We start from the raw sequence: 24,123 nt of genomic DNA, 5'->3' as shown, positions 1-24,123 counted from the left end.
GAAAAAAGTTGCAAAACTCAAAATGGTAAACATAATATGGTCGTTAATAGATTACCCTATTTCGTTACAAAGATCAAAAAATCAAAACAAGTCAACACTCTTTTACCTCTTTTACCTCTTTTCCCCTCTAATTTCTTGTCGTTTGTAATCTTTTTAAAAATGGAAGTTGCCTTTAAAATTCTCTCGGAATCTTATTTTTCGACTCCTAAAAAGTCTTGACAATGTGAGGACTGAATATCAGACAGTCCGAAGACCGTTTCTCGGGATTTTTTTCAATTGAAACCAACATCGTGCCAACATAAATAGTTTTCCTCCATTCCTTTTTCGTCTCTTTTCCATATTGAGACGCAGACGGGCGGCCGTTCTCTCCATTTTCCACTTCTGTCTCGTCTCTCTCCATCAGAATGCACGTATTTTGTTTGTGTACTCTATTTATTTTCTACTCTTAAAATTGTTGTTTGGCTCAACTAGCAGGGAAATTAATGCTCCAAGAAAGACGAATACTTGTTTATTGGCTCATTTTCTTTCCTCTGGCTTCTTGTTATTTGGCATATGTTTTGAGATTTTTCTCATCAGCTTAATTTTTGGAGTTTTTCTCTGATTTCCGTATTCATTATATATTATTTTCCAGTCTGTCTCTAAAATTTGATGTATTCCGTCTTACAAATAGCTATTTTATTGTCTTTTTTGACCAGTGTGTTACTAATTCATTAATTTTCAGATGCTTCACGCGTCTCGATCACTGATTCGCACGTCGACAGACCTGCACACAACGATTCGAAATTCTTCATCAACGAAACATGTATTCGCATGTGTTCTTGGTTCCGGAGTAGCCGGAAGTTCAGTTGCATATCACTTGACAAAAAGAAATATCAAGGATGTTCTTTTGTTGGAAAGAGCTTCTGGTAAGAGATATAAGATTTTAAAGAAACTGAAATGTTGAAAAATATCGGAGAAAAACGGTCAAAAGTGCTAGGAAAAAGAGTTTTGAGTCACCAAATTAACAAAAAAGTCAAGATTTCGAATAAAAAATCCAAAACCCGATGTCTCAGCACTTGTAAGGCCGCTGCTAATCACTAATTCCTAATAATGTAATCCATATATTTTTAGGTGGAGATTTCGGCGAAACTGGTAATTTCTTTCTTTTTCAAAGCATGCACCGTTGTGTTGTGATTTGTTCGAATAACCTGTTATTTCATAATCAAAAATTGATTTATGAGGTTTTGAAGAGAAATAAACTTTTAAAAAGAACGGTTGCTGTTGGAGATCAATGAACGAATGTTCTCTTGTGATTGACTGATAATTGAGAAACACACTGAATTTACCAGCATGACGATCACAAAAAACCAAAACCCTCACGATTTTCCTTTGTTTTTCTAAAAACTGATTTCAAGATGTTTTTATTCGGAAAAACAAAAATTCAATAGTTTTTCCAAGTAAAAGTATTTTGAAATCGTCTCTTCCTTCTCAATTTTTCATTTTATAGGAGTAGCCTCACCAACTGGAACCTCATTCCACTCTCCTGGTCTTGTCTCTGCCAGTCATCCAGCTCATCGATATAAGCCAATTCTGGCTCATTCTATTGAGTTATACTCGAAGTTGGAGGCTGAAACTGGAGTGAACATTGATTTCCAACCAACTGGAACCATCCGTTTGGCAACAAATGAGACTCGATTGGCTGAGTTCAGAAAGTACGTGAGCAGAGATTATTATAAGGTTGGTTTTTATGAGAAGAAACATTCCAATGTTGTTTTTTACAGGAAGGAGATGTCTGCAAAACCACTTTGCTCACCCCAGAACAAGTCCGTGAACTGGCTCCAGCTGTCGATCATTCTCGTGTTTTGGGCGCTCTTCACACTACAAACGACGGAACAATTTCAGCCCGTGCATTGACTCAAGCTCTCGTTGCTGGAGCGAAGAACGGTGGAGCTCAAGTAATTGATGGAGCAATTCCACGTGAAATTAGATATGATAAAGAGAAGGGGCACTGGATTATTTCATTGGAAGATGGTACAATGGTCACTACCCGAAATCTGATTAATGCTGGTGGAATTTGGGCGAATGACATAGCAAGACTCTCTGGACACGCACTTCCTGTTGTGGTTGTTGAACATCAATATGCTGTTCTTACTGTAAGTGATCTGAAAACAATATATTTCCTACAGTGAACTTTTTTCAGCCAAACAAGACACCTGATAACACTCCAGCCATCATTGATCACGACTCGACATTCTACGTTCGTAAAAGTGGAGATGACTATCTTTTCGGAGGATTCGAACCTCTTGAGAAGACTGTCATCCGCGAGGATTGGTACAAAAAAGGAGTCCCAACTGAGGGATCGAAGAGTATAAAAGCAGATTTCTCTCGTCTTGAGGATGCTTATAAGAGAGCTTGTGAGCTCATTCCTGGACTTGAAGGAGCTAAGGTTGATGCGCGTGCAGCTGTATTCAGTATGACACCAGATGGATATCCATTAGTTGGCCCATATGATAAGAACTACTGGATGTCAACTGGTTTCTTGGATGGAGTCTCATCTGGAGGAGGAATCGGAAAGTATTTGGCTGACTGGATAGTGGATGGAGAGCCACCAGCAGAGTTGTTCGATACGGATGCGAGTCGATATGAGAGATGGGGAGACAGAAAGTTCTTCACTGAAAGATCAAGAGAGACATATTCAATGTATTATAACTGGTCGTATACTGATAGACTTGCTGGACGTCCGACTGACAGAATCAGTGGAGTTTATGGAAGATTAAAGAAGGATGGAGCTTCGTTCTCGTTCAGAAATGGATGGGAAGTCGCCAACTCTTTTAATATGGGTATTCAACATGAGGCATACCTTCCAACTTTGATCAGAGAATACGAGATGGTTACCAACAAATGTGGAGTAATCGATTTGTCGTGGAAGGGAAAGATCGAAGTGAAAGGAAATGATGCAGAGAAGCTGATGGATTATGCTATAGCTAGTCAGGTATATATTGAGAAATTTTCAACAAAAAAGTAAAAGTATTATTATTTCAGATCCCAGCTCTCGGAAAGATTAGCTCAGGAGTTATGCTGACTCGTCATGGCGGTATCCTTGGCCCAATGATGATTTTCCATCATGATCGTCAACGTTCCGCCTTCATTTTACTCACTGAGCCAGAGAGAGAATCGAGAGATTTGTATTGGTTGAGAAGGGCAGCTGCTGAGAAACAAATGGATGTTCAGGTATTTTGAAGGAGAATGAAATACGGAAATCGTTGTTTTATTTCCAGGTTTCAATTGTCTCTGAATACTTGGCATCCCTCGCTCTCGTTGGTCCAAAAAGTCGTGAAGTCCTCTCTGCTCTGACGAAATCTGATGTTTCTGATGAAGGATTCCCACAGAAATCGACTCGAATGATCCGTCTCGGACCAGTAGGAGTCGTCTGTGCTCGTTCATCCACTTCCACCGGACAACTCTCTTATGAACTTTTCCATAATCGTGCGGAAACTGCTAAATTGTATAATGCTGTTATGTCGGCTGGCCGTGAACATGGAATTGTCAATTTCGGACAAGCTGCATTGAACATGATGAGATTGGAACACGGTTATAAGATTTGGGGAAAAGAATTGACATTGGACACGAATCCATTTGAATGTGGAATTGGAAGTCTTGTTGATTTTAACAAGAAGGAATTCATTGGAAGAGAATCTGCACTGGAATTCAGCAAGAAGGAATTCGAGTAAGTGTACGGGATGATGATCTCTCCGTCTCTGTTGAAGTTACAGTCTCTAACCGCCGTAAGTTCTTCCAGCCGACGTCTCGCTTTGATCACGTTTGACACCGAAGAGGGAATCGTTTTGGACGATAAATATGTTCCAAGTGGAAATGAAGTCATTCGTATTGATGGACAAGAAGCGGTTTGTTCTTCTTCAGGAAATTTATGATCATTATGAGTTTTCAGAGAGTTGGACAAATCACATCTGGAGCCTACAATGTCCGTCTTCAAAAGCCAATCGCCTTCGCGTGGATTGATAATTCCGTTGGAAAGAACGAACGAGTAAGATCAAATTCTTATTATTTTTGTGAGACAGTTTAATAAATTTACAGCTTGTCGTCGATATTGGAGACAAACGCCTGTTCGCCACCAGTCTGGAGACCCCAACCATCCCACCAATCCAATAATTTTCAACTTCTCTAATATTTTTGCCCTAACTCATTTTTTTCTATCTCTCATCCCAGTTACCTTCAGCCTTCCCACCGCCTCAAGAATTTTTCGGTCCCAAGTTTTTATTTTCGTTTCATTCCATTACAGTATTTATTTTTTCTTTGTTTTTTTTGCTTTCCAGTAGGTTTATCGTAGTTATTCGTCCCGTTTCCTTGTGTAGTTCACTGCCTTTTGTTTCTCATAAAGTGCACAAAATTTCAGAAGTCTCACTATTTTGAGATGAAATGAAACAAAACGAGGTTTCTTGAGAATTTAAGAAGGATTTATAGCAGACTTGCAAAGTTCCGGGCCGGCCCGCCGGCTCGGATTTGAATTTTTGAACTTTCTTCACTACAATTTTTTGTCCAAAAATTTATTTTCTGAAAATTTTTCATATTTTTCCTCAAGTATATTTTTCAACAATTCGGAAACCTACAAAAAATTGTTCTTAAGAAATATTTTTCAAAAAAAAATCGGGAAATTTTCGAAAAAAAAATTGAATTTTTTCAGTACTGAACTTCCGGGCCGGAGAAATTTTAATTCCGGCTCGTTGCAAGTCTGATTTATAATTTGAATTTTGTCAAAAGTCGAACTATTTCATTCAATAAAAATACACAAAGGTTAAATAATGTACTGAAATTTGGAATAATGCGGGAGAAATTATTTCACAGGTAATTTATAACTCGTTTGACTAATCAGAAGACGAAATATTATCTTCATCGCTGTCCTCCTCGGAATCACTTTCATCTCCAGAAGAAGAATCGCTTGACTCATCAGATGAACGAAGTGGATTCTTAATGACAACGATTGATGAATTTGGTGATGTATGACGAGCCTGAAATTTTAACGATTCGAATAGTCCGACAATTATTTTTCCCCCAAAATGAATCTAGCTTACACGCCGTCGTCTGAAAAATCTTCGAAGTAGATTCAGTGGACGTTGCACAAAAGCACTCACTTCCTCGATAACCCCACTTTTAGCTGAAGCAAATGACATGGCAGTTGACATTGAAACGACACTCAAATCATCGTCATCTTCCTTGTTGTCAGTATCTCCACTGACATCGTCATCTTCTTCTGATTCTTCCTCTTCGGTGTCCGAAATTCCATCATAAGCGTCCCGAACAGCTTCCATCACTGTTGAACTCAAATCTTCGAGTTCTGATTGCGCGGATTCTGAAAAAAAGAAGGCTCTGAGAAATAGTCCGGGTTATCGCTCAACTTACGAATTGCAGATTTTCGGAGACGTTCTCTCAAATCCTCAAATTTTAGCATCAATTCTCCTTTGACATCTGCTATCAATTGACGATATTGCTCATCAACCATCTCATCGATAGTTCGCTCTCTTCGAGCAGCTCGTGCACGTTTTGGCTCTTTCACTGATGCAGCTTCAGCTGGTCCCATCATTTCGAGTTTGCGAATCATTTCTGTGAGAAATATACGTTATTTGAGGAGATTACGGCTATGGTTTTTGCTTGTCTCTTTTTTATTTCTTTTTATTTAGGTAAGTTTTAAAATTAAAATAACTTTTCACGTGAAAATCGAAACAAGAGTACGGGATTAGAACTATGTTGGAAACGGTTTGATAGCCATAATCTTCTCCACTGGTAGTCGTAATCGCCGTCAATTATCTGTTCTCATCCAATAGACGGTATCAATAGCAGAAAATTGAAAGAAAAGGTTGAGATTAGTGTTTTCCTTCCAGTTTCTATACCAAATCTTTAGCCGAAACAGTAAAAACATCCTGGAAAAATTCATTCTAGTTTGAGTAATTAGCAGATCTGTTCGACCCATTTTGAAGAACGCATTGTCTTGAGTTTTTGATTTCTATAGAGATCAGAAATTTCAGTTTCCGAGGCCTGGCGTATACTAACGGTTTCAGGACTTTTCCACGTCTTCCACAAAAAATAAAATACGTGTTTGGAACGTGGCGGACTTTGAATGAAAACAAACGACGTGATGACGTGTCTCCGACCATCTCTTGAGGGGAAGCGAATTTCTTTCATTCCACGACGTTTTCAATGCAATAACAGAGAGAGTGTAAGTATTGAAGAATTGCTTGTTTTGGCGACTAATTCTTTGAAATCTCTTCTCATTCTTCTTTTCCTTTGTACATACTGACATTAGCAATGTTCTTAGAGTACTGTACTGTTCGACTTGGTTGAGTAGATCTGATTCAGGGTGTCTCGGCACTCGGGTCTCAGTATGTTCCCTGGGGAGCACTGTTTTATTTCTAAGACAATTTTATCAGTGTGTGTAAAATTTTAAGTCTTTCATCTATTGGGTGTATTATTTATTGTGTGTTTGTTGTCTTCATATCGGAAGAAAGAAGGTCGAATTCCGAGAGATGAAGAACGAAGTGTAGTTGAAGAGTTTCGAGAAAGAGTCCTCTTTGGGTTTTTCGATATGCCGCTTAACTATATTCCCTAATAAACTCTTTTTTTCTTCGGGACAGAATTGCGGTACATAAGGTACGTAGTTCTGTCGAAATGTTTTTTTTGTTGAACTTTTAAGGAAAATTACTTATATATAACATTTTAAAAGCGCTGCCAAGCATCTAAAAACGAACCCATCGCTAGAAAATTTGTCGCAATATCGTTCAAATCGCATTTTGTCTCTGCACGACAAGTTGGGCACTCCAAATAGGCAGAGTTTCCGTATTTTTGAATGTTTCCGATGCATTCCATGCAGAAAGTGTGACCGCAATGCAATAACTGAGCGATTCGGGTGGTTTCGTTGAAGTTCTGAAAAATGAAAACTGCAGTTAGTGAACTTTTGGGTAATTTTAGTTGTAAGACTCTGGACGTCAAATCGGTAGAAAGTAAAACCGACTACGACTATTTAGTTTATTTTGAATCTGAAAAAAGAATACATCCAGAACTATTTAGATATCTTCATGATCGGAATGAGTGGGCATCGAAAAGCAGAATTTTCGAGCAATTCGAGCAGAAAAATGTTATCATCTGTTTCATGTTAATCCTAAAACCAATTCATATTCACGTATCAGTGGTTTACACCCTTCGATGAAATAAATACATTTAAATAATAAGTTTAAACGATGACACTTTTGTGGAGAAAACCCTGCTTTGTCTTTTTTTTCCCTTTTTTTTCCAGATTTCCTACCGTGCAACAAATTTGACATTGACACAAATTTTCCAGAAGTGACGAGGAAATTAGTTTCTCTGACTTTGTTTCATCTGAAGGTTCTGAAATATTATAATTCTTTGTTTTCTTCAATTGAATTACAACAGCCTTACCTAGAAGGTTCATAGAGGCGAACATATTGAGAGGAAAACACTGAAAATAGAACATTTTCAAGTAAAACATGGATTTGTAAGAGATTGAAAAAAATCAAAAAGAAATACGAAAAAACTTTGAGAAAATTTGCAAAGGAAAAAATATGCTAAATGAACACTGCTGAATTTTGAGACGCCGCGCAAAAAAAGTAGTGCGATAGGGCATGTTTGCTTCACTTGTTTCTTGATACAGTATGCCAGATCAGTTTTCGATGACACAGTCTAAAAATGGATATTTGGGACAGTTATTGTCATTAGCACAATCATAGCTTTTAAAAGCTTGATCATTATCGATTTCCAGATGTTTCATCTTTATATTCGTTATTTGAACCCCCTGTTGAGTTTCATCTGCATACATTTCGTACCGAAACTTGAAAATATGTCTAGCAGTGAATTACATTACACGAATTGCACTTATATGGAAGCACAACTTGAATGATTTCTCTGATCTGTCTTCAAATTTGAAATATACTACATAGAATTATGCCTGATTTTTTTTTCAGTGATCCTTCTTCCCGATAAGCACAACAACATAACTTCTTTATCTCTTCTTCTCAACCACAAAGCCCAATGACTTTTTGTTTTTTCAATCCACTTTTTTGAATAAGAACTATTTATGATTAACAAGTAAAGAAAAGAGGATAAACGGATTAAATTATCACAAATGAGTCATATCGAACGATACAGAGTGTTGTTGCTCATCAAATCTTGCTAACGGAGCACGGTGTGATGTGGTTTTATTATCAGAAGAGTTCGATTCGTTGGATAGACGACAAAGACTTTCGTGGCGAATTTGGGGAATCATTGAGTCTGAAAAATGGAATTTGAGTTTAGAATGGTTGAAAAGTGAAGAAGTGTAATAGCTCTCTTAAAAAAGTGAAAACACAGGAAACTTTACTTATAGATTGTTGAGAAACGGAATTGTTCGTTTTTCAGCGTGAAAATTCCCATTCCAACCAACCTCTGCTCATAAACCACGTGTAACCCTACAAATGAATTCTAGTCGATATGAAAGCTATCCTCAATCCGAAATTCTCTACTATTTCAGCCAAAAATGTTTCAATTTTTTGGTCTTCTCCTTCTCTCTTTGGCTCTTCCAATCAATGCTTTCCCTTCAATGACGTTTGATAGAAGATTGATAGCAGATTTCCGAGAAACTTTTTTCGATTTCGAAGGGGAAATCAAGTGTGATTTGGCAAAGAAAGGACATCCATACGTGGCTCTTATTAAACTTTGGGAAGATGATTCATATTTATCCGATAAACTTGGAGATGATGAGTTGAAACAAGTGTATGAATTGGATAGAGACGCTTTCCCAAATACTTATACTATCTTCGCTCGTGAGCAGGGAGATGGATGGGATCCAGGGGTGAGTTAGGGATAACGGCTCGTCTTCTGTTTTGATTTCATTTTCCATAATTTCAGATGGAATACGAGCTTTATCTGAGTGTCCAACACAACTGTACCCCAAACCGCCAGACGATTGTTACGGATATTCCGATCACGTCACAAAAGTTTGAAATCAAGAACAAGTTAGCCACCTATTTCAGGGGTTTATAGCTCATTTTCTGATTTTCAGAACCTATCATGTCACCCAGAATATCGATTTGACTCCTGGCTCCGCCGACCGCCGAAGCGCCGAAAAACGGCTTCGCAGACGTAGAAGAGATGTCAATAAAAGAAGACATTAATTAGATTTTCCAATCCAATAAGAAAGATAAAATAATTGAGCATTACTCGTATTTCTCATTAGAGCGCGCTTGCCACATTTGATGATTTGAAACTTACATTTATGTTGATCCTGATGCATCTGTCTCCACTGTAAATATTGCCTAACAGCCGCTGTCTCTGCGTCTCCCCAATCATCACAATCTCTCGTTTCATCGTCATCCACGTCATCTCCATCCACTTCATCACAACAATATTCACATGAATCTTGAGGGATTTCCAGAATCTTCGCATGCATATACTCTCGTTTTGGCCTAGTTTTCCCTCTTCCACCCGTTCGAAGGACACAACAAGAAATGACACAACAGACTCCGATGAATATGCAAATTGTGAATTGACAGTAGATCATAATTCCTTCTGCTGAATTCAAGACAATTGGGATTTTGTCTCGTTCCACGTGGAACTCTTTCGATGAGTTTAGACCCGCCAGCGAGGCAACGCATCTGTATTTTCCCATGTCTTTCAGCTGGATTTTTCGGATTTCTAGACAGAATTCCACTTTTCCAGAATCAGAAAGATGCTTCTGAGAGAGTCCCTGAAAAAATACACTTTTTTAAAATAATACAATTAAAATCATGAGGAAAATTCGAGTTTCGATTCACACCATTTTTTCGTTTCAGAAGCTTTTTCTCATGAAAAATGACATTTCTAAACTCACATTGGAAATATTCTTTCCATTTAGCTGCCAGAATAGTTGAGGAGGTGGAGTAGCTAGAGCTGTACAGCACATTAAATGAGTATCTGATAAGGAGACGACAGCGGATTCTGGAGATGATGAGACTACTGTAGGACCACAGACCGTCTGAAGCTTTGGAATTACGGACGTGGCTTTGAGGGGACAACTCACTTTCCCATCGATCGGGCTCTTTCTGAGCTCACTTGGGCGACGGCACGGCAGCATTGTGCTGGAAATATACAATGTGTTTTCGAAAGTGTGCTCTACTGACAAATTGGAGAGATATCAAAAGAGCGCAAGTTTATTTACCTATCAAAAAGAGCCAACTTCTCCGCCCAAGTCACAAAATGCCATAGAGAACAGTCGCATTCCAGATCATTGAATGTTACATCGAGTTCCTGGAAAATTGTCGTTAGCTTTGGTTCAAATTACGTACACGCTGTGAGTCGAGAGTAGAAAAATTCAAACAACTTTTAAAAGTGTGAACACCGAAATGTACAAACTACAGTAACCAACATCAGGGATTTTAGAGCGCGAAGATTAGGTGATAGCAGCTACAGTATCGGTCAAAAGGTTGTAAACCTTGGCGGTTTTCAGTTGAAATTGTCTAATTTTGAGAGTGTGTCTTGGTAATACTGATTGTCCCATCAAGTAGATGTTTAATGAATTATACAGATCAAGTGTAGAGCTCCATTTTTGTAGTTGACAACTTTGTCGATTCGTAACTAGCTAGAGAGTGCTCGTACAAAAAAGTTGTCAGTTACAAAAATGAGACTCTACTTTTTGTTGAATAATTACTTATTATTAGGAAAGATTTGATAGACTTTTGGCCGGTACTTGCAAAGGGGCTCTTATGGATTCCTATGACATCTACATTTTGATGAAATTGCAAAAATACTTTCAAAATATCCTAGTCGCAAAACATCCTTGTTTCAAAGTGTCCCTAACTCATAATAACCCAATTCATAACCCCTTCTTACAATCGGTTGAGAACCATGAGAGTTACGCAATGTGCTCAGCATGGGCTCGCTTCTCCCTTCTCATGGGATTAATTTAAAGTGTTCAATTGAGAGGACACACAGAGCAAAAGCAACACTAATTCTTTCTCTCTTTTTCATTTCATTTTGATTCCAAATTAACTGTCAATCTCTCTCTTTCTCTCTTCTTCCCACTGAGCATTGATCCAATGAAAGAGACTCGAGAAGGCAAGGGTTTCAAAGTGTCGAATGGGGGGACAGATGTAAGGGAAACAAATATTCAAGACATGTGTTGCTTAAGTGGACACCCCCTGCTTTTCACACATTTGAAATTGAGACATGTGGGAGAAGTGGACATCTGGACACACCGATTTTAGAAATCTCTCGGTTTTTGACTAGTGGGTCCTTCCTTTCGAGTGAGAATAGTGTATGTTTTGTTCCGAAAAAGATTGAAATATTGAAATTTGATCTTATTTTCCAAGGAGCATAGATTCCGGCTATTGACTACTACAGCTAGTTCCGGTTCTTCACTCAGATTCCCACAAGATCCTTACGTTTTTCATATAACATCTCTCTGTCACAAAACGCGCTCTATTGAGAAACCCGAAACAGTAGTTTTGCCCACAGAGCAAACTTGCATACCCACCTGCAGCTTGTGTAGAAATGGCCACGGCGACAAATGTGTGAATCGATTAGCTGCTAGTCTAACAACTTCCAGATTGAATGGTAGCATTCGAGGGCGGACTGATATAAGACGGTTATGAGATAAATCCACGAGACGGAGAGATTCCAGATGAGACATGTCGGGTACATATCTGAAAAGAAAGATTTAGTTTTGGTGTGGTGGCCTAAGAATCTGAAATATGGGAACACTTGTCCTCCCCAATTCGAAATTGGCAATGAACTAGTTTTTAAAGAAAAGCACGTTTTGAGAAACCTAGTTCCTGACTGTTATTCTTGAAACTTTCACTAATGTTTGATCCCTTGCATATCAGTCAAGTTCGCTCTACTGACATGCAGCTCTTTTAGGATATCTAGACATTCGGACATTCGGACACACAGACAGAAATTCAAAACTCCTTCTCCCTCTCGTAACTTATTATAACCTCTAACTACATCTAATAAAAATCGTTTTGTGGTTTTTATGGCATTCCAATTCTCTCCATCTTTTTATGACCTCCTTCTCGATTATTTCCTTTTTCCTCTTTTTACCGAATGTCCAACTTTTTCTACTTTTTTTGAAAAAAATTGTTTGAATGGTCATCATCTCCGTGGGAATTGGTGCATAACTTCTCTCCTTTTTCTCTCGTTTTTTCAACTTACGTAAAAGAAAGTTGAATGCCAAATTGAGCACAAGGAATTAATAGTACTAGTTTGGATTTGTAGGCCATGAGATTTAAAAAAAACTCACGTAAATGAATTAAAAGCAAGATTGAGCACTCTCAACGAGACCAAATTTCGGGGAATTATCAATTTCGAGAGGGAATTTCTTGAAATATCCAATTCTCTCAATTGATCGAATACGGATAATGCATCGAAATCCAATTTTTCAAGTTGACATTGATCTAAACGAAGGGATTGAAGACGCCGATATTCTTGAGGGAAGTTGGAAATTCGGAAGATGGAATTGTTGGATAATGACAGTGAAAGGACGTTGGGTAAGAGGGATGGAGGCTCTTGGAGTGATAGCGAACTGCAGTCCTGAAAATATGGAGAATAGATATTCTGAAAGATAATTCATTTATGAGCCATTTCTTCTGGATAGTTTAGTCGGTTACGCTTTTGGCTCGGCAAGCTACTCCCACCCATCTCAAACTTTTTTTTTATTTTTGTTACCCAGAACCCACTACTTTTTCAAAGTTCTCTTCTCTCCCACTCCCAAAAAACTACTGATGTTCAACAGAGCGCATTTGCATAATCGAGTAAAGTACCTGTGATGGTCTATTCGAGACCCAAAAACTTTTGCATGTTTTGAGTGCATTGGAGCATGAAATAAGAGGAAGAAAAAGGAGAAGAAGAAGAGGAAATGGGACGTCTTCTCGCATTTCGAATCATCCGAAATGATACATCACTGCTTCTTTTCGTTCTGGAAAAACATTCATGGATTGAAATCGGATTCATGGATGAGTAAATCGACAAAATTAGGGAGTGAAGAAGTGAGAGAAATGGGGTGGAGGAGGAGGGGCGAGAAGGCAGGAAAATGGATATGTGGACATCTGGACACACAGAAATACCTGAGAACAATCGGACAGAAAACAACGTAGCCCAGCTGAGATGACCTCAAAAAAGTAGACGAAGATTACAGAATAATTATGAATAGAATAATCGAAAAGGTGGCTTCGACTTCAAGCTTTGCTTTTTCAAGGCTATCAGTACTTACTTGATAAAAATAGTTCCTCTACTGTATATATTCTCGAGAGAACCTTCATGTTTTGGCTTTTCCATTTTCCAGAGTCCCATAAACAGCCGGAAATCAAATTTTCCACATTCTCATGTTTTGATGGGGTGCAAGGGGAAAGAGGGTCCTGGGTGGGGACCAGTGTATTTTTTAGGGGGAATACGTGCAAAAATAAAAAATTAGGATTTACCCGGACCAGGACCTAGACATTCAAAAATCTCTTGAGTCAGACTTTGATAGATTTTTCTAGATCATGCCTTGAATCTTTAAAAAATCACAAAAAAAAGAAATTCGATCAAAAAACGCTAGTTAGATACAGTATTCATTCAATTCGCATTTGGATATTCAGTAAAGAAACGATACAATTTTGGAGCATCTCCCAGTGTTACATGTGGCTTCATTTGGTTTTTTTCTAAAATTAGCACGGCACGCTTCTTACAACCGCGCTCTATCGAAACCGAAGAAAATTATGTGCGAAATTGAGAGACTCGGAGAAAAAGAGACATTTTTCAAGGGAATTTCTTCGTAGCGCAGTTGTAAGAACTGTGCCGAGCTAATAAATGAAACCTACATTTTCATTATTGTAGTTGACAACTTTTTTTGAGAAAACAAGTTTTTGGTAAACGAGGTTTATGGAAAAACTGAATAGCTGAAATCAGAGGTCGCGGCGCTCCAACCATCTATAACATTCTTGGAAGAATCTGTACAAAAAAGTTGTCAACTACAAAAATGAAGATCTAGACTTTTTCTACGTCAAAACTTGCTAGTTTTCAAAGAAAACAGTAAGAAACTTTTAGAAAAAATGCATCACAGTATTCCCTCCTAAAAAGTTTTTTGAGCTCTCAGACTCGTTGCAAAACCATCGAATCCATCTATTTAAAACATGAATTTCTCACTCAAAGAGAGCCTTCTAGTTGAAAAGGATTGGGAACAATAGAAATGGTTAGAGTCCTCTCCCTCTGTTTCCAACTTGAAGTGGTTCCCTTAAAAATCTCAAAACGAAAAGAGAATATTGGATATACTCATATACCACACACAATAGAGGAAGGAAGAGGACATAGGACACTCCTCCTCCCGCTTCTTCTTCTGCTTCTTCCATACCAACACAAAGAAAAGAGATGCACTTAAAAAGGGGGCGGAGCTTATTTTGGGGAGGAGAAGCTGTGAAGAAGAGGAGAAGCTGTGAGCATGAGGAGATCGGAGAGGGAGAGAAGGAGAAGGGATTTGAATTTTATGGGTAGAAATTAAGGGATGAAATGAGAGATGGTTATCTAATGATGATTGATGAGTCTATAATTAATGAATCTGGCGTATCGGTGATGCGTTTTGTACACAAGGATTTTCTCAGTTTGAGACAATAGGATGAATGAGGGCTCCTCAATGAGAACTGTGCTCGAATCAGAATCATCAAATAACCACTAGGCCTAATGGATATAATATAACACTTAGCCATCTTTTAGACGGTTCTGAATCATTCCAGTTCTATTTCGATTAGTTCTGATTAGGGTCAGCACCCGATCTTCGAGATGAGAAGCTGACCCGCAATCTGCCCGACATTTTCAGTAGTCAAATCTGAAATCGATGTCCGGTGTCTGTGAGTTTTTCGATTAGTTGGATGACTCAATAGCAGAGTTGCGCGGAAGTGATTTTTTTCTAAACCGGCAGTTGGAATTCGGAAGTCGGAATTACACGCAACTCTGCTCAACAGCTTTAAAAAAAATCCAAGCTTGCTGATCAATAACACAAAATAATATATTCATTATGAAGTTGTATTCCCAAAAAAACCAAAATTTTTAAAAGGATTTATGTGAAGAAAAAATAATGATATAGTATGAATGTGAATGGTTTAGTTAGGTATTCCGTAAAAAATGTTGTAAATTGACAAAAAATGAACAATTGCGAAATGTCTGATGTTTTAAAACTTTTTTCGAGATAAACGATGAACCGCTAGTTGAAACCGTTCATTTTTGCACAAATCATGTTTGGGTCTGATGAGAAATCATATTTAGAAAATCATAATGTGTGTTGCTTTGTCTGGATGTCCAAAAAAGGTCTATCAATGTATCTAGTTTTCACATCGACGGAAGAAAGAGTCTGGAAATTCAGAGATTCGTTATTCAATGAACATTATTATTTATCTAGATACAGATCTAAATGTCTGTGTGTCGGAAAGTCCAGACCCTTTCAAAAGCTCTTTTCGTCAGCAATGATGTTCTAGTTTATTTTCGATATCTTCATCTTATTTTCCCCCTATTCCATTTAGAGGTTCAAACCCCATTGTGTCTCTTGTCTCCTCCTTATTATCTGGGTACCGCTTTCCTTCTCTTCCTTCCACCTGACCACCACCACCATATCATTAGCTTCACCCGCTTCCCTCTATGCCCCCTTATTCCCATTACTAGTATGAAATAATCAGAAGAAAGAGAGTTCTCTTCTTCTCTCTCTTCTCTCTCTAATTTCTCTCCGTTTCTCATTTCCAGTTCAATCTCTCTTCGTCTCTCTTTCTCTAAATCTCTCCGTTTCCATGACAACTCCACTGCTCAGACTCGTCAGAAGAAGGCGGGAACCCCTCTTACTTCTCAATACTTTCTTATTCTCTGGTCTTCTCATTTTTCTGTATATTTATGTGATAACAAGTCTCGACGAGAAAAGAAATCTACAGTATGCCTGAAAAAACGTGGTTCGAAACTATATTCTGTTGCTGTAATCGGAAACCATTGCATCGGAGGTAAAAAGAAAATTTCGAAATAACTGAGTCAGGATTTGTGGACATCTGGACTCCCAGACACACAGACAGACACCTTTTCTTTTTCAGTGGAAAATGTCCAACTTTGAGAGTGTGTCATAGTAAAAAAAAATTTCCCCCAAAGTAAATGTTTTATGCATCAAGCAGATCAAAAGAAGATCTCTATTTTTGTAGTTGACATCTTTTCTGTACGAGTACTCCCTAAAGAGTTATAGTCATTTTAAATGGACAGCTCAAAAGTCGTATTTTTTGCACTGAAATTGGTCGATTACTATTCGATGATTACTTACTGTTACTTTAGCTGACTTCTCGTGTTGAGACCCATTCTCTCTGTAAAGAACCTTTCAATTTTCATTTTCAGGGAAATAAAACTGGGATGTTTTGGTATAGGTGGTGCTGGAAAGACGACTTTCCTGAAGGTTCTCAAAGGCGGTAAGTCAATTGATATGCTATTTATTGTGAGATTTTCTATAGAGCGTGTTTGCAGCGTTCGAAAATCCAAATTTTCATTCCCAGAAAATGTGCTCCAAGGCTTAAAAAATAGGAACGTATTTGCTCTTTTTCAAATCAGAAAGTCATATCGCTTAATACCGATAGAGCACATTTGAAACATTCAAAATTCGAATTCTTAATTGTTTCAGAAGATCCACGTGACTTGCTCCGAACAAACGGGTTCTCCACAGTCAAAATGGAGTATGACGATCTGTTTCATTTGACAATTTATGATGTTGGAGGGGATAAGGGTATACGTGGAATCTGGAATAATTATTATGCAGAGGTAGGTTGGAATTAGGTAGTGAAGTCATTTAAGTGGCCTAGAAATTCATCACTTCTAATCCAAATTGAAACTTTCAGGTTCATGGAATCATATATGTCATCGACTATTCAACGGATGAGGCATTTTTGGAGTCAATTGAGGTGAGTGGGAAGAGGAAAAAACAATTTCGAAATATCAGATGAATACAATATTTATGAAGAGTTCATTTGAATATCCGATGAGTATCAAGAAATCAGAAGCTTACGAAATATCTGAAAATTTTTTATTCTAAAAGAGTTTTGACCGAGCTCCATCATCTGATTACTGTAGTGCAAGTCCCTAGTGATCTCTGACGGAAAATCTGAAATAGATATTGTTGTCATTCTTCGAGAATAGAAACTCGTTATTAAGAAGTGTACAAAAACAAAAAGCGCCTGATTTTGAGGAGGAGTTGAGGGGGAAAAACACGAGTTTGAAATTTGAAAAAAAGTCAGAATTCATTGAAACCAGATTGATCAAAAGTTGAGAAAAATATAGAAAATCGGGCATCCGGACCAGGCTTGTTCGGAAAATTTCTTTCGGAAAATCGGAAACGACAATTTTTTTCGGAAAAAAACCGGAAAATACAAAAACGACTTATTCGGCCCCTAAATCAAGAAATATAATTAAAATATCAATGATTTTATCGAGGGTAAGCAAGAAAAACAACAAATTAATTGTGAGGTCCGCTATTCTGATCGCCAAAACCCACAATCGAATATCTTGCTTTTTTACAGTACCTCAAAAAAACAGATTTTCCGACTATTTTCCGAAAAATTTTCCGAAAAGAAAAATCGGAAAATTTTCCGAAAAAAGTCGGAAAATCGGAAATTCCGATTTCCGGTTTCGAACGAGCCTGATCCGGATACACAGAAAAATCATCCGATTTTCAGGCGTTCAACGCAGTGAAATCCCATCCACATGTCCAAAAGAAACCGATATTTTTGCTTCTGAATAATCAGAATAATCGAGAATTCGATGACGTGGAAATATCAAATGAGGTGAGTTTCTAGAGATTAGCGTAGATTGTTTGGTATTTTCTGGAATTTGTGTCTTTTACCTTTGGTATTGTGCACTACGGTAGTCCAATCCAATTGCATGCCATCAGATTCACAAAAAATCGCCGGATTTCTGGTCAAAAAAGGTGTCTCTGTGGATAAACGTAATCTTTGCCTTTATGGCACTTTTCAGTACAAACGGTTCCTGGAGTACTGTTGTTCACTGAAATATCAAAATTTCAAGAGAGAAGTACATACCAAACTTTAATGGAATTCCAGTTCTTTTCTTTTCTGGACACCGAACTCCAGATGGGTAAAATTCAAATCTCAAGAAGAATTGATGAGTTTTTGATTGAATATTTTGATTATATTGATGATTTTTAAATAATTTATTTCTACAAAGAACTTGAGCCAATACATTTTGAATGCTCATTATGATTGAAAAGGTTCGAATTTCGAAACTCTGAAGCCTGGAATTCCAAATTTCGGTTGCTGTCTGAACATCCTCTATTCTTACCCCTTCTATTCGTCCCCTTCATTTGAATTTTCTCACAGACTAATATCCAGGCGGGACAACATAAAATCGTCATGTTTTCTCATTTCAACAAGTATAATGGATATGTAAGTACTCGCAGCATTTATCCATTTTCCGTACATTTCATTTTTTCAGCTGGACAACATAAAAAATGCCACCTTGACAGTCTCTTCAAGAGCGAAAAAGGATAAAAATGAATATCAGGAAGCATTCGGAAGGTTCATTGATGTGGTACGAACCAGTTTTACGACAGTAATTTTCTTTCAATACTAGTTTTTCTAGATATCAGAGCACTACGTGGAATTGTCAGAAGGCGTCAAAGCTGCAGAGCTGGCGTTGAGAATTCGGCAAGACGAAGCAAAAGAGCAACGAAGATTGATGCAAATGAAGAATGAACACGATGCTCTCAAAGCTGATGTGGCTGGTTTGGAGCTGAGAAATACCCCCGCACCCCCTCCGATTCCTCCCGATCCTCCATCTGATCCGAAGTCTGCATCTGTTCACATCGAAAGTCCTCCATTATCACTCGCTAGTTCAACTATTCCTTCCGATATCATTCAAAGTTCGCCAGAAGAGTGCACTCCACGCGATCCTGTCAAGTAAGTTATCTGTTTCTACAAGTGAATTCGCACCGAGTGTTTCAGTTTTTGCAGAATATCTCAAACTAGCACGAAGCCTGTTACGCCCGAATCTAAAGATATGGTCAAAATTGAAGAGCCGGAGAACATAATGAGGGACAACTACTTTCTACCTCCTAAGACTCCTGGCAGACGATACAGCCGAATACAAAGGATACAGAACTCTCTCAGCAACCGAGTAGTGCCAAAATGATCTATTTCTTTATCATGACTCCTTCACTTTCAAAATAAATACTTGCTTTGGGTTGTTAACAAATTTATTGACAACAAATAACAAGATATTTAGTCGAAAAGACCGAATCCCATGTCGTCGTCGGACTCCTCCTTTGGCTCTTCCTTCTTCTTGGTCTCGGCAGCTGGTGCGGCTCCTCCAGCAGCTGGGGCAGCAGCGGCGGCGGCTGGAGCTGGTCCAGATCCGGCTCCGGATGAGACGGAAGTGATGAGGTTCTGTAAAACGTTTGTTCAACATAGATTCTAACGCAATCAGTTTATACCTTGACATCGACTCCCTCGAGGGCCTTGGCGAAAAGTCCTGGCCAGTATGGCTCGAACTCGACGTTGGCGGCCTTGAGAAGGGTGGAGATCTTCTCGCCGGTGATGGCGACCTCGTCATCTTGAAGGATGAGAGCAGCGTAAACGCAAGCCAGTTCCTGGTTAGAAGCCATTCTTCACACGTAAGTTGCGGGGTTTGCCTTAGCTCCAAAGAGAACAAACGTCTGAGAGAACGCTGAAAATTGAGATTAGATGTCACGAAGTGACAAGAGAATACCAAAGTGCAGATATAAGGCATGGGGGTGAACCATGGAAAATAAGAACAGAGAACAGAACACAATATAACTTGAAACTTTGTTTTTAATACAAGGTAACAACATGGCTTAAGCCACCAAAACACAGGCTCCTCCGGCCTTCTTGATCTTTTGCTCAGCTTCGTGGGAGAAGAATCGGGCCTTGACGATAAGTGGAGTCTCTGGAAGGAGTCCTTTTCCGAGAACCTGAAAAATAACGACTATATTCGAATACTAAAGTATTGATATAAGTGTCTCGAACCCAGAGGATGACATTGGTCGAAATTCAAGACCAACACCGAAGGAGATCCGAAAGCCGCGAGGCACTACTTTTCCTCTCGTAACATACACAACCACATTCACCAGTGGAAGCGCCAAGACGAGAGGTGATGGGATATTGGGTTTCTAACTAACCTTGAAGTATCCAAGCTTGGTGCAGTCAATGACTGGGGCCTTGCCTCCGGTGGCCTTCTCTCTGACCTCCTGTGGGACAAGAGACCACAAGCGCTCGACGTTGACGGTTGGGCAGTAGTGGTGGTTCTTGTTAAGGTGGAAGACTCTCATTCCAACCTGAAAAAAACAGATTTAATCATTTTATATAGATAATTTTTTAAATATTTGATTGTCTCGAACCCAGAGGATGACATTGGTCGAAATTCAAGACCAACACCGAAGGAGATCCGAAAGCCCGCAGGCACTACTTTTGCTCCTATAACATACACAGCCATATTCACCAATGAAAGCGCCAAGATAGGAGCAAATTTTTACCAACGAATTTGAAAAATGTACCTAAAAAATACCTTTCCGAAGTATCCAGGGTGATACTTGTCACGGTTGATGCGGTGGTGATGTTGACCTCCAGCGTTACCGCGACCTCCAGGATGCTTCCTGTGCTTTCCAATACGTCCGTGTCCGTGCGAGACGTGACCACGGAGCTTTCTGGTCTTTCTCTGCGCGTGAGCCATACCCTGAAAATTGTGATAATTGAATTATGAAAAAGTTTTAAAATGTGACGGAAAAAAATAAAGGCAAAATTTTAGGCCAATAATTGAAAATCGAATTTATGCAGCTAAATTACAATGAAAATCAACAATCTTTTTTGGTATCTTGATTATTTTTAAGTAATTCATGATTTTCACATAAAAGAACTGGTGAAAACAGAGAGAACGAAAAGAAATCCTAAAATCGAAACAAAATTCATCGGTAGATGTCCTAAAACGATGCCTACGGTTGCATTTGTTGCGCTTGTGCGCTGGTCGCGGCGAGACCCGCCGGAGAAATGCTGTGTCCCTTTAACAAGTTATTTTTTGCGCAAAATTTTCATCATTTTGAAATTGATTTTTCAGTGAGATTAAAGAAATTCTGAAAAAATATTACCAAAATAAATTCAAATTTATCATAACTAATGATTTAATTCGAAAAAGTTCGCGACTAGTTGATAAATTATCGATTTCTTCTTGAAATTGAGCCAGAATATGAAAAGTTGAATGAACTTGTTTTTAGAAAGAGTGTACAGTAGGATTTCCTGGAATAATGAAAAAAGTTATGACTTCATTATCTTCAATGTTTGTTTTTTTGAGAAAAGTACTACAATTTCTGATATTTCGCAAGAATTAGGTGTTCGGAGTGTTTGCATCATTTTCTCTTCTTTATCGTATATTTTGTTCTCAGTCGCTTTATATATTCAATATTTTCAAACTACAGAATGGCCGCGTCTGCACAGAAGCTTTTGGGTCGCTTGGGAACTATTGGAGTAGGTTTGTCGATCGCTGGAGGTATTGCACAGACTGCTTTGTACAACGGTAATTTCACGGATTCTTTCAAACAAATGAACAGTGGGTTTCAGTTGATGGAGGTCAACGAGCAGTCATCTTCGACCGATTCACTGGAGTGAAAAACGAGATCGTCGGAGAGGGAACACACTTCCTTATTCCATGGGTACAGAAACCAATTATATTTGACATTCGGTCAACACCAAGAGTGGTTTCAACTATCACAGGAAGTAAAGATCTTCAAAACGTTAATATCACTCTTCGTATTCTTCACCGACCAAGTCCTGACAAGCTTCCAAACATCTACCTCACCATTGGTATGGACTACGCCGAAAGAGTCCTTCCATCCATCACAAATGAAGTTTTGAAGGCTGTTGTGGTATGAAATACTATACAGTTTTCAAAAAGATTTTAAAATACTTTAGGCTCAATTTGATGCTCACGAGATGATCACTCAACGTGAGGTAGTTTCCCAGAGAGCTTCCGTTGCACTTCGCGAGCGTGCCGCTCAATTCGGACTTCTTCTTGACGATATCTCCATCGTATGTAACTTGTTCATTTTTCAAGACAAAACGTATTTCTTTGCAGACTCATTTGAACTTCGGCCGTGAATTCACTGAGGCCGTCGAAATGAAGCAAGTCGCTCAACAAGAAGCAGAAAAAGCCAGATACCTTGTCGAGAAGGCCGAACAAATGAAGATCGCTGCTGTTACCACAGCTGAAGGAGACGCCCAAGCTGCTAAACTTCTTGCCAAGGCATTCTCCAGTGTCGGAGACGGACTTATCGAATTGAGAAAGATCGAAGCCGCCGAAGAGATTGCTGAGCGTATGGCTAAGAACAAGAATGTCACTTATCTTCCAGGAAACCAACAAACCCTTCTCAACCTTCAATCCTAAATGTCAAATGATATAACAGTTACGTGTGTTGCAGACGAATTCCTTTTATTCACATATATGCCGTTTTTCGTTTTCTTCCGCCTTTACTTTACTTTTTTCGAGAGATATGCACTCTTCTGTTGAACTCTTATTCGAAATCTCATACTCTTTTTGTTTTAGCATTGTTTTGTTTAGTTTAGGCTTCCCCAAATCTCTTTTTATTTCTCGTAGACATTATAGTAATTCTCTTTGTTTTTTGTTGGTTCTTCGTCTATTTAATAAATTGTTCGCGATTTTCGGGAGATTTTTTGATGGGTTTTAAACGTTAACGGTTTTCTCCATTCTCTATTATTTTGCAAAATTTGTCTTGTGTGAAGTTATCGAATTCAATTTTTCTTATTCAGATGGCGTTGATGAAATGCCGTTACTACGAAAATCAATTCCCTGATGTGGAAGAAACCGTTATCGCCAACGTTAAGATGATCGCCGATATGGGAGCCTACGTTCGGCTTTCTGAGTACAATGATAAAGGTAATTCTGAAATGTTAGATCCTTCTTACAGTACTTGAATAAAATTTGAAAAATAGCAACAGAACCAGTAATAGATTAAAAACAAACAATATTTCAGAGGGTATGATCTTGCTCTCTGAGCTCTCCCGTCGTCGTATCCGTTCAGTCAACAAGTTGATTCGAGTTGGCCGTAGTGAATGCGTCGTCGTTATTCGTGTCGACAAGGAAAAGGGATACATTGATCTCTCGAAACGTCGTGTCTATCAGAAGGATATGAACCAATGTAATGAGCGATATGCCAACGCCAAAATGGTCAACAGCATTTTGAGACACGTTGCTGAACAACTCGGATACACCACTGATGAGGAACTCGAGAATTTGTATCAGAAAACCGCATGGCATTTTGATAGAAAAGAAAAACGAAAAGCCGCATCGTATGATGCATTCAAGAAGGCCATCTCTGATCCAACAGTTCTTGATGAGTGCGATATTACTCCAGAAGCCAAGGAAAAGCTTTTGGAAGATATCAGAAAGAAATTGACTCCACAATCCGTCAAAATTCGTGCTGATATCGAGGTGTCCTGCTTCGATTACGAGGGAATCGACGCGGTTAAGTCAGCTTTGATCACTGGAAAGAATTGCTCTACAGAGACTTTCCCAATCAAGGTAAGGGTGGATAAGTTGTCACTGAAATAAACGTTGCAATTTTCAGATCAACCTCATCGCCGCCCCACACTTCGTCGTTACCACCCAAACTTTGGACCGAGAAGGTGGACTTGTTGCTGTCAATGATGTGTTGGAGACAATTCGTAAGGCTATCGAAGGATTCAAGGGAAAATTCACGATCAAGGAGGAAGCAAGAATTGTGACCGATATTGAAGATGAGAAGAAGAAGGCTGAAGGGGATGAGGAGGAGGAGGATTCGGAAGAAGATGAAGATGAGGAGGAAGACGAGGATGATGTATGTTTTAAAATTGAACACTTTGGGTAGAAAAATTATGATTTTCGTCGTATTGCTTGCTTAAATCAGCCGGAAAATAAGTATTTGCATAGTCTTGTTTAATAGTCTCACGAATTCATACATTTTCTTACAGGATGGACTCATGGCACCGAAAGGATTGGATCAACAAGTGGACGCCGAGGAAGCAAGTAGAGACAACAGAAAGAAGACTGGAAATGATGAGGAGGACAGCGATGAGGATGATGATTAGACATCGATAA

The 24,123-nt window shown here is 38.7% G+C and overlaps 10 protein-coding genes across 10 annotated transcripts; 6 read left to right on the top strand and 4 right to left on the bottom strand.

The window, feature by feature from the left end:
• Nucleotides 1-721: 721 nt before the first annotated feature.
• On the top strand, nt 722-4,149 carry GCK72_001081 (uncharacterized protein; the record flags this gene model as incomplete). Its single annotated transcript, XM_053722833.1, has 9 exons — nt 722-905; nt 1,487-1,716; nt 1,761-2,132; nt 2,180-2,971; nt 3,022-3,210; nt 3,258-3,706; nt 3,779-3,884; nt 3,929-4,024; nt 4,075-4,149. The coding sequence occupies 9 exons, from the start codon at nt 722-724 to the stop codon at nt 4,147-4,149; spliced, it is 2,493 nt and encodes an 830-aa protein (XP_053591478.1).
• A 713-nt stretch (nt 4,150-4,862) lies between these two features.
• Nucleotides 4,863-7,453, bottom strand: GCK72_001080 (uncharacterized protein; the record flags this gene model as incomplete). Its single annotated transcript, XM_053722832.1, has 6 exons — nt 4,863-5,006; nt 5,130-5,347; nt 5,398-5,598; nt 6,741-6,915; nt 7,295-7,377; nt 7,429-7,453. The coding sequence occupies 6 exons, from the start codon at nt 7,451-7,453 to the stop codon at nt 4,863-4,865; spliced, it is 846 nt and encodes a 281-aa protein (XP_053591477.1).
• A 672-nt stretch (nt 7,454-8,125) lies between these two features.
• GCK72_001078 (uncharacterized protein) lies at nt 8,126-12,893 on the bottom strand (the record flags this gene model as incomplete). Its single annotated transcript, XM_053722830.1, has 8 exons — nt 8,126-8,277; nt 9,256-9,730; nt 9,854-9,997; nt 10,043-10,100; nt 10,181-10,269; nt 11,495-11,663; nt 12,260-12,549; nt 12,780-12,893. The coding sequence occupies 8 exons, from the start codon at nt 12,891-12,893 to the stop codon at nt 8,126-8,128; spliced, it is 1,491 nt and encodes a 496-aa protein (XP_053591475.1).
• Nucleotides 8,522-9,158, top strand: GCK72_001079 (uncharacterized protein; the record flags this gene model as incomplete). The annotated part of the gene is made up of 3 exons (XM_053722831.1): nt 8,522-8,836; nt 8,893-8,999; nt 9,047-9,158. The coding sequence occupies 3 exons, from the start codon at nt 8,522-8,524 to the stop codon at nt 9,156-9,158; spliced, it is 534 nt and encodes a 177-aa protein (XP_053591476.1).
• Nucleotides 12,894-15,909: 3,016 nt separating the features above from the next.
• On the top strand, nt 15,910-19,152 carry GCK72_001077 (uncharacterized protein; the record flags this gene model as incomplete). The annotated part of the gene is made up of 9 exons (XM_053722829.1): nt 15,910-15,974; nt 16,354-16,424; nt 16,634-16,770; nt 16,848-16,910; nt 17,682-17,789; nt 18,354-18,407; nt 18,457-18,552; nt 18,604-18,920; nt 18,975-19,152. 9 exons carry the CDS (start codon nt 15,910-15,912, stop codon nt 19,150-19,152), a joined length of 1,089 nt encoding a protein of 362 aa, XP_053591474.1.
• An 89-nt stretch (nt 19,153-19,241) lies between these two features.
• Nucleotides 19,242-19,624, bottom strand: GCK72_001076 (uncharacterized protein; the record flags this gene model as incomplete). The annotated part of the gene is made up of 2 exons (XM_003111431.1): nt 19,242-19,406; nt 19,454-19,624. 2 exons carry the CDS (start codon nt 19,622-19,624, stop codon nt 19,242-19,244), a joined length of 336 nt encoding a protein of 111 aa, XP_003111479.1.
• GCK72_001075 (uncharacterized protein) lies at nt 19,264-19,690 on the top strand (the record flags this gene model as incomplete). The annotated part of the gene is made up of 2 exons (XM_053722828.1): nt 19,264-19,403; nt 19,447-19,690. The coding sequence occupies 2 exons, from the start codon at nt 19,264-19,266 to the stop codon at nt 19,688-19,690; spliced, it is 384 nt and encodes a 127-aa protein (XP_053591473.1).
• Nucleotides 19,691-19,834: 144 nt separating this feature from the next.
• Nucleotides 19,835-20,709, bottom strand: GCK72_001074 (uncharacterized protein; the record flags this gene model as incomplete). Its single annotated transcript, XM_003111154.1, has 3 exons — nt 19,835-19,951; nt 20,159-20,314; nt 20,545-20,709. The coding sequence occupies 3 exons, from the start codon at nt 20,707-20,709 to the stop codon at nt 19,835-19,837; spliced, it is 438 nt and encodes a 145-aa protein (XP_003111202.1).
• Nucleotides 20,710-21,449: 740 nt separating this feature from the next.
• GCK72_001073 (uncharacterized protein) lies at nt 21,450-22,413 on the top strand (the record flags this gene model as incomplete). The annotated part of the gene is made up of 4 exons (XM_003111430.2): nt 21,450-21,546; nt 21,591-21,895; nt 21,942-22,058; nt 22,105-22,413. 4 exons carry the CDS (start codon nt 21,450-21,452, stop codon nt 22,411-22,413), a joined length of 828 nt encoding a protein of 275 aa, XP_003111478.1.
• A 383-nt stretch (nt 22,414-22,796) lies between these two features.
• On the top strand, nt 22,797-24,113 carry GCK72_001072 (uncharacterized protein; the record flags this gene model as incomplete). The annotated part of the gene is made up of 4 exons (XM_003111363.2): nt 22,797-22,923; nt 23,021-23,568; nt 23,615-23,863; nt 23,997-24,113. 4 exons carry the CDS (start codon nt 22,797-22,799, stop codon nt 24,111-24,113), a joined length of 1,041 nt encoding a protein of 346 aa, XP_003111411.2.
• Nucleotides 24,114-24,123: the final 10 nt, after the last annotated feature.

Source organism: Caenorhabditis remanei, chromosome I (genome assembly GCF_010183535.1).
Source record: "Caenorhabditis remanei strain PX506 chromosome I, whole genome shotgun sequence".
NCBI classification, from domain to species: Eukaryota; Metazoa; Nematoda; class Chromadorea; order Rhabditida; family Rhabditidae; genus Caenorhabditis; species Caenorhabditis remanei.
Note: the sequence above shows the minus strand (reverse complement) of the source record. Positions and strands in the feature narration are given on the sequence as shown.